The sequence below is a fragment of the Heteronotia binoei genome, chromosome 15 (assembly GCF_032191835.1).
Source record: "Heteronotia binoei isolate CCM8104 ecotype False Entrance Well chromosome 15, APGP_CSIRO_Hbin_v1, whole genome shotgun sequence".
NCBI classification, from domain to species: domain Eukaryota; kingdom Metazoa; phylum Chordata; class Lepidosauria; order Squamata; family Gekkonidae; genus Heteronotia; species Heteronotia binoei.
The window spans coordinates 5,436,673-5,452,121 of record NC_083237.1 but is presented as its reverse complement, the minus strand read 5'-3'; the positions used below and the strand labels follow the sequence as shown (position 1 = coordinate 5,452,121).

Genomic DNA, 15,449 nt, shown 5'->3' with positions numbered 1-15,449 from the left:
TTGAACTCTGATCAGTTGGTAGTACCTTTAGTATTGAACTTGAATCTATAACTTCGGGGAAGTCAACATTGGAGGGAGGGGGGGATTGAAATGCCATATGGGTTAGCACTGAAAATTTATAATTAAGATTTGTAACCATATGTTATCAATAAATTGTTAAAACACGAAGAAAGCCGGTTTTCGGATCACACTGGAACACTCCTTTAATTGAGGATAGTCCCAGAGCTGACGTAGCGTCAGAACTGGTTCACGTTCGGGGCGACCAGTCCTTTATACAAAGGAGCGAGCAAGGCCAGCAAAATATATCCCATATACGGAAGTAGCAAAATGGCAAGGCCCCGTGACACCTAGCTGCCTGCTCGCCAGGAAGTCTGGAGTAATAAGTCATGCTGGAATCTGGTACTGATACCTCTAAAACTGGCTGGAAGAGAAGGTCCAGAGGAGTTAAAGCAGCAGTGTTAAGTTGTAAGCAGGTTTTGTTGGGAGGGCACGAGCTTTTGAGTTAAACGGGTATCGGTGGGGTGCCCGGGCCTTGGCGTGGCTCCGGCCTGACACGTGTGTTTCTTCCGCAGAAAGAAAGTCCTCCCTGCGATGGCGAAATGGACACGTCTGGACAGGAATCCGGGGCTGTAAGTAAAGCTCCAAACTAGCCAGCCTTCTCTGTCCCGCAGTTGGCATCTTCTCCGTTCATGCTTGGACCTTGTCTCTTCCAGCCCGCAGAAGCTAGTCTGGGCGATCAGAGCTCGTCGGAGGAATACGCCACTCGGCACGCTCTCCACCAGGCTCAGATGTCCAAAGAGCTGCTGGAGCTTAACAAAGCTCTGGCTCTGAAGGAAGCCCTGGCCAAGAAGATGACTCAGAACGACAGCCAGCTGGAGCCCATTCAGTGCCAATACGAGGTAAAGAGTGCCGATCAAGACAGTGGGTACAGATATGCACGGTGTGGACTACTCTCTCGGGTGCGTTGCCTACCATGGGGAATCAGTTGACTTCCATTTAATGGGAAAAGGGACAGTTAGGAGGTAGGGAACTGGGGAGACTGCAGAGAATCACAGAAGGAATCCTTGCAGGGAAACTGGCCCCCTCCCAATAATTCCCTCTCCTGGATACCACGGTTTGTTAGAGCTCAAGCAGAGTACTTTCACACCCACCCACCCCGTTTTCACTTTGGGTTTTTCTTTAATATCTGTTGAACTGCCATCAGCACTCCTCAGCGAGCATGCTTAGTTTTATTTATTTGCACGGCGTGTATGTATAAAAAGCTGACTTTAACTGTGAGTGCAGTATTTACTGTTTATCAATACGTTTTTTTAAAAGTGTGGTTCTCTTTATTAATCCCTGACAAAACAGAACGTTTGTTCTGTGAAATCTGGCTACTGAGTATCATCTTTTGTGTTAAAGAGGAAATCCGTAATGGCAAAAATTAGATGCATTTTACTGATAAACCAAGGCTTGAAGACTGGCAATATTGTTGTGGTTGCCTAGCAACCGCCACAATGACCACTGCAGAGGGTATTCTTTCCTTAAAGGTATATGTGCTAGATCAGTTACTTCAAGGGTTTTTAACACTCCTCCCCCGTGTGTTTTTTGTTTCAAACATTTCTGCAAACCTGGAGGTTTTTCTGGTTGATAGAATAATCTCTTTTCTGTTCATGACTCCCGTCTCTGAAGTATCCACAGTTGATGCCATGTTGATAATTAGATATACTGACGATGATGTATGCTAACTTAGAACTGATTCATTTTATGTCATTAAACTGGTAAAAAAAAAGTTTAGGCTTGACAGGAAAGTAAGTATTGCATATATTACAAATTTTCCCCAAATTTCAATTTTTTATTTTTAAAAAGTTTGGGCATTTTCTCTCTCAACCTTGGGGCACAGTTAGTCCTTATCAGGGAATTGCCATTAGTTAGAAACACAAGAACATGTGTTTCTGCATACCAGGTATGGGTGTGCATTCTGCATAAACTGAGTTCCAGGAGGGAAAGACTGGCGTATTTGGGTATTTTTTAAGCCAGTTACTGAATGGAGTTCTATTTTGGCTATCCGAAATGGCCAAGCCTTGAAAATCCCCTAAAATATTTGGGATTTGGGGGCCACTGGATAGCCGAAAGAGAATAGAAAGGGATCGTGGTCCCTTTCAATGCCTTCTCCAAGCTGCACAACTCTATGGTGAGTTCACCCAGAAGGCACTGAAAGGGCTCACAGTGCCTTTAAATGCCTTCTAGGTGAACTTGCTGCTTGGAAAAGGTATTTAAAGGGACTGTGAGTGCTTTAAACCCCTCCAGTCTCTTGCCATACTGGTATTGTTGTTCAGGGATATCAAGAAATACCAATAATTTTGTAGTATTCTATGATTTTTTGACTGTTTTGAATTGTTTTTTTATTGAACTATGCTGGTACAGTTCTCGTAAGCTGCCCTGAGCCTGCTTCGGCTGGGAGGGCAAGGTGTAAACTGAATAAATAATAAATAGTTCAATATACCCGAACCCCAAAAATACCATGTGTGTGTTTTTGCACCCCTTAATACCTGTGGAGTCCATAAGCAGGTGGCCTAATTTCACTCTTTTCCTGTTTGGCACGAGCCACCAACTCTTAATACATGACAGGACTAATGCACCCTCTAACTTATTCGTTATGAGGGCTGGATCTGACATAAATGAGACCTCCTTGGGCCAGACCATGTCGGGTTGGGCCGAGCCGTGTTGGGCCGGGCCATGTGTGTACCTATTTAAGATTAGGTCGCAGAGTTTTAAATTTTATAAAGAACACAAACACAAATATGTGGGTTTTTTTAAAAAAACTTTGAACATGCTTAAAGTGTTAGCACTCATTGGTCTTAAGGATGCTTTCTTTGTATTTTCCCCCCTTCCTCCCAAAGGGAGGAGCCTCAGCCAATAGAGAAAATAGAGGTTTTGCTCTGTAGCTTCTGTGCAATTGAGCAAGCCTCGCAAAGTAAGTTGAGATGCAGAAGGGAGCAAGAGAGAGGGAGAAGGAAGGAGACAAGAGCCAGTTGCTCGGGGGCCTGATAGGGCCTGATTCGGCCCCCGAACTGCATGTTCAACACCCCTGCTTTAAGCTGCGGCATCTTGTCAGCAAAAATTCTACTTTGTGAGCCGCTGGCATTAAAGTTGTGAGCTGCTGCGTAAGCTAGTTTGCTCTGGGGCCATCGTTCCTGAGCCAAGACAATAAATGCATGAGCCAGCGGCTAAAAAGCCCTGTGAACTAGCTCACACTAACTCAGCTTAGAGGGAACGGTGGGCAGGACTGTTACGGCCTGCAGCGTCGACTTTTACTCACATATTTAAAAAGCTGAAGTACGAGTGTGTGTGTTTTAATTAATCAAGACTAATATCAAAAACCTGGAAGTGGAAGTTGCCAAGCTGCAGAAGGAGAAGGAAGACCTGGTCCTGACTCTTCAAATGACAAAAAAGGACGTCACTCAAGCCAAGTAAGAGCCCCGGCCTCTCCTGGGGTTGGGAAGGAGTCGCCCGCAGAGGAAGGGCCTGCAAGTGGGGAAGCGAGCTTAAGTTTGTGACTTCAGGAACTCTGGTCCTTTCAGACTCAGCGAGCGCCGCAGGAAACGTCTTCAGGAGCTGGAAGGGGAAATGACGGACCTGAAGAAGAGGCTGAAGGAACAGTCGAAGCTCCTGAAGATGAAAGAGACGAGCGAGCAGACGGTCTCCAAACTGAACCAGGAGATCTGGGTAAGTAGCGCCAGAGGCTCAGTTGAAACCAAGCTTTAGTCTTTGTTCACTTGTTAGCCGCCTTCCGTCTGCGGCCCCGTGGCGCAGAGTGGTAAAGCAGCAGTACTGCAGTACAGTGGTCTGAACTCTCTGCTCATGACCTGAGTCCGATCCCAGTGGAAGCTGGATTCAGGTAGCCGGCCCAAGGTTGACTCAGCCTTCCATCCTTCCAAGGTCAGTCAAATGAGTCCCCAGCTTGCTGGGGGGGAAAGCATAGATGACTGGGGAAGGCAAGGGCAAACCACCCCGTAAAAAGTCTGCCGTGAAAATGTGAGAGCAACATCAGCCCAGAGTCGGAAACGACTGGTGCTTGCACAGGGGACCTTTTCTTTTCACATATGTTAAGAGCCCCGTGGCACAGATTGTTAAAGCTGCAGTACTGCAGTCCAAACTCTCTGCTCACGACCTGAGTTCATTCCCAGTGGAAGCTGGATTCAGGTAGCCGGCCCAAGGTTGACTCAGCCTTCCATTCTTCCAAGGTCGGTAAAAGGAGTCCCCAGCTTGCTGGGGGGAAAGTGAAGATGACTGGGGAAGGCAATGGCAAACCACCCCGTAAAAAAGTCTGCCGTAAAATCGTTGTGAGAGCAACGTCACCCCAGAGTCGGAAACGACCGGTGCTTGCACAGGGGACCTTTCCTTTCCTTCTTTACGGAGCTCAAGCTTTCATTAAAAACGCTTAATACAAAAATCTAAAAATCACAATTTAGAACGGCTGTAATCAAGTGCAGTCCTAAATAAAAAAAATGTCTTCGGTTGTCTGCCAAGTTAAGGTCTTCAGAAATTCCGATGGGCTCATGGTCGCAGCCACAAAATGGCTGCCGCCAAAAGCGGTGCCAACCCTAAAGCATCACGGATTGACACCTTGTGTGACTCTGATAGTAACCGTTTGGCATTTTAGGCAGAACTGTTGCCTGAATGAACGCAGGGCTTCAAAATACTTCTTTTGCACGCAGCTTCGTCTTAACTGATACAGCAAAGGTCCTTGTGTTGTGGCGGCCGCTGCCACTGAAGCAAGGTGTTCTTGAATCGGCACAGATCATCAGATCTCCAGTGCTCAGTTAGCAATTCTGAAAAACCTTCGGTGGGCCCCCAGAAAAGAGTGGATGGGCTGCTTGGCACCCACGGGCACCACCTGAAGAGAGACCTGGTCTGCAGAGCGCGGTTACAGCTCCTTTTTGCTGCTCTGCCTTGAAGGCACATTGGCCTTGATTTGGTACTTTCTGGACCAAAAATTGAAAGGCATACACTTGCAGTGTTTTCCAGTTTTATATGCATCTGCAATTGCTACAAGGCTAGTTTCGAGGAGGCCTCCTAAATAATATTTTCCCTCTGTTGTTTGATTTTATGTAGGGAAATTTCCTCTTTTGGTCCTCTTTTGAGCCAGTTTGGTGTAGTGGTGAAGTGCGCGGACTCTTATCTGGGAGAACCGGGTTGGATTCCCCACTCCTCCACTTGCAGCTGCTGAGATGGCTTTGGGTCAGTCATAGCTCTCACAGGGGTTGTCGTTGAAAGGGCAGCTGCTGTGAGAGCCCTCTCCAGCCCCACCCACCTCACAGTTGTCTGTCTTTGGGGGAGAAGATATAGGAGATTGTAAGCTGCTCTGAGTCTCTGATTCAGAGAGAAGGGCGGGGTATAAATCTGCAATCGTCTTCTTACCTGGGAGAACTGGGTTTGATTCCCCACACCTCCACTTGCACCTGCTAGCATGGCCTTGGGTCAGCCATAGCTCTCACAGGGGTTGTCCTTGAAAGGGCAGCTGCTGTGAGAGCCCTCTCCAGCCCCACCCACCTCACAGGTGTCTGTCTTTGGGGGAGAAGATATAGGAGATTGTAAACTGCTCTGAGTCTCTGATTCAGAGAGAAGGGCGGGATATAAATCTGCAGTCGTCTTCTTATCTGGGAGAACTGGGTTTGATTCCCCACGCCTCCACTTGCAGCTGCTGAGATGGCCTTGGGTCAGCCATAGCTCTCACAGGGGTTGTCCTTGAAAGGGCAGCTGCTGTGAGAGCCCTCTCCAGCCCCACCCACCTCACAGGGTGTCTGTTGTGGGGGGAGAAGATATAGGAGGTTGTAAGCTGTTTTGAGTCTCTGTCCTTGAAAGGGCAGCTGCTGTGAGAGCTCTCTCAGCTCCACCCACCTCACAGAGTGTCTGTTGTGGGGGGAGAAGATTTAGGAGGTTGTAAGCCGCTCTGAGACTCTTCTGATACAAATCCAATCTCATCGTATATCAACTTGTTCACTGCCTTTTTATTTGAACAGTAGCGTGTATGTACTTACGCTGCTTGACCTCTCAGGAAGACCCTATTAGGATGAAATGTGTTAGGTCATAAGTGCTTCCTCTTTGTCTGTATTCACTGTCATTATGTTCTGCCGCTTGAGTCGGGCCCTTGTCTGTTTTTAGATGTTTCTGCAATAAATACATGTATTTTTTTACTTATAGTGATTATATATTTACGTTCTTCACCATTGGTCCCTGACTTGTTTTCTAACCTTGATTCCACTTGTTGGGTTACACTCCCCCCCCCCCCATTCTTTCCTTCACAGCACCTTTTGCCCCCCAAAACTAGTTTACTGTTAGATGGGCAAGTAATCCCCTGGGGTTGGATCATTATTTTATTCATTTAAAATATTTTTTTGCCTCACTTGCATCCCCAGAAAGCAAGAGTTGAAGCAGGTTGAGTATTAAAACAGTAAGACCAAAGGAGCCTCTTGACTCGATTATACATATCTCCCAGTGAGATATTTCAAACTGGGAAATTTGACTCCTCTGAGACTCTCAAAGTGGTCCTATACGATTTAGCCTTGAGCATGTAGCAGGGAAATAACGAGGTATTTTACTGTTTGGCACCAATAGCAAGGTTCATTTGAGCAGCAAGGCTCCCAAAAATGATGAACCCCCGCACATTTCTCAGACCATCCGCTTTAAGCAAAAGCGAGCCTGCAGCCTGGCCCCTTACATGTTATCTGATTCACTTCTCCCCTCCCCTTTCTCCCTGGTAGTTTTCCAGTGTGTCTGCTTATCTTTTCAACAAGGAGTTTCCTTATAGGAGTGTCTGCCACCAATGCACATCTGTGACTCACACCCATTTGGGCTGTCTTGGTTTTAACAGTTTAGCAAAAGCTCCTCTGAGGGGCCTCCCAACAGTCACTCTGAATGTTGCATCAGACATTCTCTTTTGAAGGCACAAAACTATATTTCCATTTATTATTATAGGGGTATTCATTAATTATTCAGGGGTCTCCCCTTCAAGCAGGTTTGTAAACCTCTGGAGGCTTGGGGCCAGGCACACGGTACCATATAGTGACTCCTTTTGGGGCTTGAGTGCTAAATTGCTCAACTTACATAAAGCATGAAATTGCTTATATAATTCTTGCTCCTCTTGCCTTTGGCTAGACTGCATGGCCTGCTTTTTGTGCCTGTGCAGTCAAGTAGCCTCTGTTTGAGAAGTGATTGCAAGATCAGTGGGGTCACGGGCAGGCACAGAAAGCACACTGAGACACTTAAATACGAAGCCTCAACTCAGAAATCTCAAAAATTGCTTTTCTGTTTCAAAATTGGAGTCAGCAGCAAACCGTTGGCTGTGAAAAGCTGCCTAAATATTCCTGAAGACAGCATAGCTGCTTAGCTTGGATGATTTGGAACTGCTTTGCACGATGATTGGTTCTCTGTTCACAAGTAGTGGGCAGGAGGAGTGCCCTGGGTGTGCAAGCATAATTATCCAGCCTCAACCCCCCCCCCTTTTTGTTTCATCTTCCAGGCGATGAAAAACCAGCGTGTTCAACTCATACGCCAAATGAAAGAAGATGCAGAGAGATTTAGGCAGTGGAAGCTGCAGAAAGACAAGGAAGTGATCCAGCTGAAAGCACGGGTCAGTAGGGTGTCTGCTGCTGAACATTGTAGAGATGCTGAGGAGTTGCCTTCAAAGCTTAACACAGAAACATTTGGCTCTTCGTAGAGATGGGTGCTCTTTTACTATTTCCCCTTAAGGTTTTGCACGAGAAGTGCTCTGGGTTCCTTTTAGTATGCTTTCTTGGCTCCTGTAGACTTTTTTCAGTATTACCCTCCATGGTTCTCTCTCTCTCTCGCCCCCTCCCCCAGCAAGAAGGCAATAGAATGAACAGCAGTTGGATTTCTACCCAAGCCTAAGTAGTCCCCAGTGTTGCTTCTTGGAATTGCATCATATGGGGTTCTAGTAGCCAAACACCCTAGAGCAGGGGTGGGGAACAGTTGCTTTCCAGATGTTTTTTTGCCTACAACTCCCATCAGCCCCAGCCAGCATGGCTAATGGCTGGAGATGATGGGAGTTGTAGGCAAAAAAACATCTGGAGAGCCACTGTTGCCCACTCCTGCCCTAGAGTACATAAGAACTTAAGAGAAGCCATGTTTGATCAGGTCAGTGACCCATCCAGTCCAACGCTCTATGTCACATAAGAACATAAGAGAAGCCCTGTTGGATCAGGCCAGTGGCCTCTCCAGTCCAACACTCTATGTCACATAAGAGAAGCCCTGTTGGATCAGGCCAATGGCCCATCCAGTCCAACACTCTATGTCACATAAGAGAAGCCCTGTTGGATCAGGCCAATGGCCCATCCAGTCCAACACTCTATGTCACATAAGAGAAGCCATGTTGGATCAGGCCAATGGCCCATCCAGTCCAACACTCTATGTCACATAAGAGAAGCCCTGTTGGATCAGGCCAATGGCCCATCCAGTCCAACACTCTATGTCACATAAGAGAAGCCATGTTGGATCAGGCCAATGGCCCATCCAGTCCAACACTCTATGCCACATAAGAGAAGCCATGTTGGATCAGGCCAATGGCCCATCCAGTCCAACACTCTATGTCACATAAGAGAAGCCATGTTGGATCAGGCCAATGGCCCATCCAGTCCAACACTCTATGTCACATAAGAGAAGCCATGTCGGATCAGGCGAAAGGCCCATCCAGTCCAACACTCTGTGTCACATAAGAGGAGCCATGTTGGATCAGGCCAAAGGCCCATCCAGTCCAACACTCTGTGTCACATAAGAACATAAGAGAAGCCCTGTTGGCTCAGGCCAATGGCCCATCCAGTCCAACACTCTGTGTCACATAAGAACATAAGGCCACTGGCCTGATCCAACATGGCTTCTCTTATGTTCTTATGTGACACAGAGTGTTGGACTGGATGGGCCATTTGCCTGATCCAACAGGGCTTCTCTTATGTTCTTATGTGACACAGAGTGTTGGACTGGATGGGCCATTTGCCTGATCCAACAGGGCTTCTCTTATGTTCTTATGTGACAGAGAGTGTTGGACTGGAGGGGCCACTGGCCTGATCCAACATGGCTTCTCTTATGTTCTTATGTGACGCAGAGTGTTGGACTGGATGGGCCACTGGCCTGATCCAACAGGGCTTCTCTCATGTTCTTATGTGACACAGAGTGTTGGACTGGATGGGCCACTGGCCTGATCCAACATGGCTTCTCTTATGTTCTTATGTGACACAGAGTGTTGGACTGGATGGGCCACTGGCCTGATCCAACATGGCTTCTCTTATGTTCTTATGTGACACAGAGTGTTGGACTGGATGGGCCACTGGCCTGATCCAACATGGCTTCTCTTATGTTCTTATGTGACACAGAGTGTTGGACTGGATGGGCCACTGGCCTGATCCAACATGGCTTCTCTTATGTTCTTATGTGACACAGAGTGTTGGACTGGAGGGGCCACTGGCCTGATCCAACAGGGCTTCTCTTATGTCCTTATGTGACACAGAGTGTCGGACTGGATGGGCCATTGGCCTGATCCAACATGGCTTCTCTTACGTTCTTATGTGACACAGAGTGTTGTACTGGAGGGGCCACTGGCCTGATGCAACATGGCTCCTTTTATGTTCTTATGTGACACAGAGTGTTGGACTGGATGGGCCACTCACCTTATCCAACATGGCTTCTCTTATGTCCTTATGTGACACAGAGTGTCGGACTGGATGGGTCACTGGCCTGATCCAACATAGCTTCTCTTATGTTCTTATGTGACACAGAGTGTTGGACTGGAGGGGCCACTGGCCTGATCCAACATGGCTTCTCTTATGTCCTTATGTGACACAGAGTGTCGGACTGGATGGGCCATTGGCCTGATCCAACATGGCTTCTCTTATGTGACACTGAGTGTCGGACTGGATGGGCCATTGGCCTGATCCAACATGGCTTCTCTTATGTCCTTATGTGACACAGAGTGTCGGACTGGATGGGCCACTGGCCTGATCCAACATGGCTTCTCTTATGTTCTTATCTGACACAGAGTGTTGGACTGGAGGGGCCACTGGCCTGATCCAACATGGCTTCTCTTATGTCCTTATGTGACACAGAGTGTCGGACTGGATGGGCCATTGGCCTGATCCAACATGGCTTCTCTTACGTTCTTATGTGACACAGAGTGTTGTACTGGAGGGGCCACTGGCCTGATCCAACATGGCTTCTCTTATGTTCTCATGTGACTCAGGGTGTTGGACTGGATGGGCCATTGGCCTGATCCAACAGGGCTTCTCTTATGTTCTCATGTGACTCAGTGTTGGACTGGATGGGCCATTGGCCTGATCCAACATGGCTTCTCTTATGTCCTTATGTGACACAGAGTGTCGGACTGGATGGGCCATTGGCCTGATCCAACATGGCTTCTCTTACGTTCTTATGTGACACAGAGTGTTGTACTGGAGGGGCCACTGGCCTGATCCAACATGGCTTCTCTTATGTTCTCATGTGACTCAGGGTGTTGGACTGGATGGGCCACTGGCCTGATCCAACATGGCTTCTCTTATGTCCTTATGTGACACAGAGTGTCGGACTGGATGGGCCATTGGCCTGATCCAACATGGCTTCTCTTACGTTCTTATGTGACACAGAGTGTTGTACTGGAGGGGCCACTGGCCTGATCCAACATGGCTTCTCTTATGTTCTCATGTGACTCAGGGTGTTGGACTGGATGGGCCATTGGCCTGATCGAACAGGGCTTCTCTTATGTTCTCATGTGACTCAGGGTGTTGGACTGGATGGGCCATTGGCCTGATCGAACAGGGCTTCTCTTATGTTCTCATGTGACTCAGGGTGTTGGACTGGATGGGCCATTGGCCTGATCCAACAGGGCTTCTCTTATGTTCTCATGTGACTCAGTGTTGGACTGGATTGGCCATTGACCTGATCCAACATGGCTTCTCTTATGTTCTTAGATGGAGGTGGGCAGCTGTGTTGGTCTGAAGCAGCAGAACAAAGTTTGAGTCCTGAGGCAGCTTTAAGGCCAACAAATTTTACTTCTGGGCATAAGCTTTCATGTGTACGCACACTTCATCCGATTAAGTGGAAGAAGACTTCCTCAGCCATCACACATAGGTAGAGAGAGGGACCCAGTTAGTTGCCAGAAAAGGCTAGAGTCAAGATGCATAAATAAGTGGGTAATTATAGGTGAGATTGGATTAAAGCAGTTGGTAAGATCTGTGAGAAAGAGCCCCATGGCGCAGCGTGGTAAAGGTGCAGTACTGCAGTCCAAGCTCTGCTCATAACCTGAGTTCGATCCCGGCGGAAGCTGGATTCAGGTAGCCGGCTTAAGGCTGACTCAGCCTTCCATCCTTCTGAGGTCGGTAAAATGAGCACACAGCTTGCTGAGGGAAAGTGTAGATGACTGGGAAAGGCAATGGCAAACCACCCCATTAAAAAGTCTGCAGTGAAAAAGTCGTGTTGTGACATCATCCCAGAGCCGGAAACGACTGGTATTTGCACCTTTAAGATTTGGTACCTTTACCTTTAAGATTTGTGAATACCATACAAATACAAGACAAATAGATGTGAGAAGGAAGTTTGAATCCAGTGGTACCTTTAAGGCCAACAAAGTTTAATTCTGGGTATAAGCGAGAGCTGAGAGACTGTGTAGTGAGATATGAAGTTGATGTCTCTGTTAAGTCCTGGGGGTTCCATTGTCCTAAATTGTGAGGCTCGTGTCGATGGTTAGCAGAGTCATACATATCTATGACTAGCCAAATGCTTTATCATGTTCGTTTGGAAGCAGAGTTGAAGGCAGGGTTTTGAGATTCCGGCTTCTATTTTGTCTCCTTTCCAGGACCGCAAGAGGCAGTACGAACTTGTCAAACTGGAGCAGGACTTCCAGAAGCAAGCCAATATCCTCCGGCGAAAAGCTGAGGAGGTAGGTGGTTACAGACTTCTGTCCCCCTCCCGGATTTTTGAAAAACTGAATTTTTAAAGAAAGTTTGCACAAAGGCAAGAAAGTGATTCCACAATCCCTGAGTCGCTAAACAAGAGAGGGGAAAATTATGCTTGAAGTCAGCCTTCCTTCTGTTTGTGTCAAGGGCCAAAATGTCGCACGTGAAATGAGTTCTGTTTTTAAACTGGGCATATTTTGTTCAACTCTTCTTCCAAGGTATGAACCTGTTTTGTACCAGATTTAGAGCATGATCCACCTAGTCAAGCATTATTTCTTTGGATTGGCGGTGGCTTTCCAAGGTCTCAGGCAGAGAAAGGTTTTTTCCCCATTTTTCAGCAGCTTCTGCTTAAGATTTTTATTTGTGTTTGTGTACATGCACACCTGGCAAGTCATGGTGACCTCTGGCAACACCCCTACTGGGGGCCTGGAGAATATTCAGAGAGGTAACTGAGTAAATCCCGCCCCAGCCTACAGACTCTGGTATTCCAAGGAGGTCTCCCATCCCAGCACTTGCCAGAGTCAACCCTGCTTAGCTTCTGAGATCTGATGAGATCAGACTTGCCTGGACTTGAGATGTTAGAGCTGCTTGAGATGTTTTTAAGTGGATGAGCCAGAGATGGAACTTTAGACCTCAGGAGCGCCATCAGTGGGCCATGACCCGTCCCCCAAATCTGGGGCTGAAGTTCAAGACTTCAGTCTGCCCTTCTCTGAACAGAATTATTTTAGCTTATGCTGGTTTAAATGAAAGCATAAACTTCAGTGGGAAGGCCAGGCATAGTTTAGGGGAACGGCAGCTATCAAAAAAGATTGACGCTTTGGGGAGGAAATGACAAGCTCTTGATTCCGTTAGCTGCAGTTAAGAACATAAGAGGAGCCATGTTAGATCAGGCCAATGGCCCATCCAGTCCAACACTCTGTGTCACACAGTGGCAAAATTTTTATATGTATACACACACACACACACACTGTGGCTAATAGCCACTGATGGACCTGTGCTCCATATTTTTATCTAAACCCCTCTTGAAGGTGGCCATGCTTGTGGCCGCCACCACCTCCTGTGGCAGTGAATTCCACATGTTAATCACCCTTTGGGTGAAGAAGGACTTCCTTTTATCCGTTTTAACCTGACTGCTCAGCAATATCATCGAATGCCCACGAGTTCCTGTATTGTGAGAAAGGGAGAAAAGTGCTTCTTTCTCTGCTTTCTCCATTCCATGCATTATCTTGTAAACCTCTATCATGTCACCCCGCAGTCGCCGTTTCTCCAAGCTAAAGAGTCCCAAGCGTTTCAACCTTTCTTCATAGGGAAAGTATTCCAGCCCTTTAATCATTCTAGTTGCCCTTCTCTGGACTTTCTCCAATTTAAAGCAAGAACTGTTAGCGTGCGGAATCCCATGTCATCTCAGAGACGGAATGAGGTTATGGCGGAAAGTGTTGTTTTTGAAATGTTGCCGCTTGTCCGGCTGCAGACGAGCAGAAGAGATTCAGGTCCCTCCCCAAATAGCGTGCAGAATATTATTTCTCTCTCCTGTAGGCAGCTGCTGCCAACAAACGCTTGAAAGATGCTCTTCAGAAGCAGCGGGAAGTTGCCGACAAGCGGAAAGAGAACGTAAACCGCGGGACCGAAGGCATCGCTAACCGGGTGAAGGTGGGGCAGCTTCTGCTTGAGCACCACAGAGAGATCCACGGGGGTGGAAGAGATGGCCTCTGCTGGGAGGAGGGACAGAGGAGCCATGCAGAGAGGAGATGGGGCAGAGTTGGTGTCTGGGATGCGGATGTGCGATGTGGTGACCTTGGAGGAGCCTGCAGAAAGACTGGGCTGCCAACATGGTGCCCCGAAGCACCATAGTACCTGCTAACACTTTCCCCAGTGCCTGCCCAAGTGGTTTTAGAAAATAAATACTTTTGCCCTGTAGGGCCGTTGGAGATCTAATTGGCTCTGCAGAGTTTTTTTTTTTTAAAGAAAGTTGCTTTGGCAACTTCTTCCAGCAGAGCACAAGGATCATCACTGTGTTTTCAAAAAAAAAAAATCCCATTTTTAAAGGCATCCTGCCAACAGTTTCCTCAGTGGCTGCCCAAAATGTTTTTAGAAAATAAGAGGTCAAGCAATACTCCCTTTGTGGAGTCTTGTCAGCAAAAATTCTACTTTGTGAGCTACTGGCATTCAAGTTGTTGGCTGTTGCAAAAGTTACTGTGCTCTGGGACCATTTCTCCTGAGCTAGGACAAAAATGGGTGAGCTGGAGGCTAAAAAAACCCCTGAGTTAGTGTGAGGGAACACCGAGTGGGTCTTTGCCCAGCGGGGTCATTGGAGATCTCATTGGCTGCACAGAGTTTTTAAGAGTTGCTTCAGCAACTTCTTCCAGCAGAGCACAAGGATCTTCATTGTGTTAAAAAAAAAAGATGATCTTTTTAAAAAATATGCTTGACAGAGCTTCTGCCTCAAATGTTGAAGAGTTAGAGGAGGGGTGTCAAACATCTGGCCCAGGGGTTGAATCAGGCCCCCCGGAGGGCTTGTATCAGACCCCCAAGCAACTGCCTGCCATCTGCTTCTTTCTCTCTCTCTCTTGCTTCCTTCTGCATAACAGCTTGCTTTGCAAGGCTTGCTTGCTCAATCACTCGGGAACAACAGAACAAAACCTCGATTTTCTGCATTGGCTGAGGCTCCTCCCTTGAGAAGGCAGGGGGGAGGAAGAGCTTGCTTTGCCAGGCTATCACAACCACACAGCAGAGCTAGTGAGCCAAGCCTCCCTTCCTTCTATTGGCTGAGGCTCCCCCTCCCCCAATCCCCTGGGGAAGGAAGGAAAGAGCCAGAGCTTCCTTTTCCCAGTTCCCTGGATCCCATGGGAGAAATGCAAAGAAAGCACCTTTAAGACCAACGACTGCTAACGTTTTAAGTTTTTTTTAAAAAAATCTTTAATTGTGTTTGTCTGTGTCCTTTATAAAGTTGCTATCTTTGCTACCTAATCATAAATAGGTACACACATGGCCTGGTCCAACAAGGTCTCATTTATGTCAGATCTGGCCCTCATAACACTTGAGTTCGACACCCCTGAGATAGAGTAATGCCTAACCTCACTTTGTGACATTTTGTGGTTCGCTCTTGTCTCTCGTGGCAGCCATTTTGTTACTGGTTCTGCCTCCCGCAGCAGTGGTTTTGTAGCTGGGCCTGCTACCCTGCTGTGGGATTCCAAAGGCGCCCGCAGACTCAGAAGGGTTGGGTACCCCCTGCTGTATTTCCAGCCATACCGTTTCCCTCTTCTTGTCCAGAGCTGGCTTGTGAACGAGGTCGAGGTCCTGGTTCGTATCCAAGAGGCTCGGCACCACCTCAACGACCTTCTGGAGGACAGGAAGACGCTGGCTCAGGAGATCGCTCAGCTGAAAGAGAAGCGGGATGCCGGGGAGAACCTCCCCTCGAAATACAAGGTTAGTAGTGCCAGAGCTCTTTTTTTTTTTGTCGCAGGAACGCCTTTGCATATTAGGCCACACCTCCCTGATGTAGCCAGT

General features: G+C 47.6%; 1 protein-coding gene across 1 annotated transcript in view; it reads left to right on the top strand.

Annotated features, from left to right (window-relative positions):
• LOC132584295 (chromosome-associated kinesin KIF4-like) overlaps nt 1–15,449 on the top strand; it is a 62,785-nt gene that overhangs the window by 22,994 nt on the left and 24,342 nt on the right. Inside the window, exons 14-21 of the mRNA XM_060256145.1 lie at nt 573–629; nt 714–899; nt 3,349–3,452; nt 3,564–3,708; nt 7,505–7,615; nt 11,843–11,926; nt 13,479–13,592; nt 15,213–15,368. Coding sequence (XP_060112128.1) covers nt 573–629; nt 714–899; nt 3,349–3,452; nt 3,564–3,708; nt 7,505–7,615; nt 11,843–11,926; nt 13,479–13,592; nt 15,213–15,368 — 957 coding nt within the window. The remainder of the gene's footprint in view (nt 1–572; nt 630–713; nt 900–3,348; nt 3,453–3,563; nt 3,709–7,504; nt 7,616–11,842; nt 11,927–13,478; nt 13,593–15,212; nt 15,369–15,449) is intronic.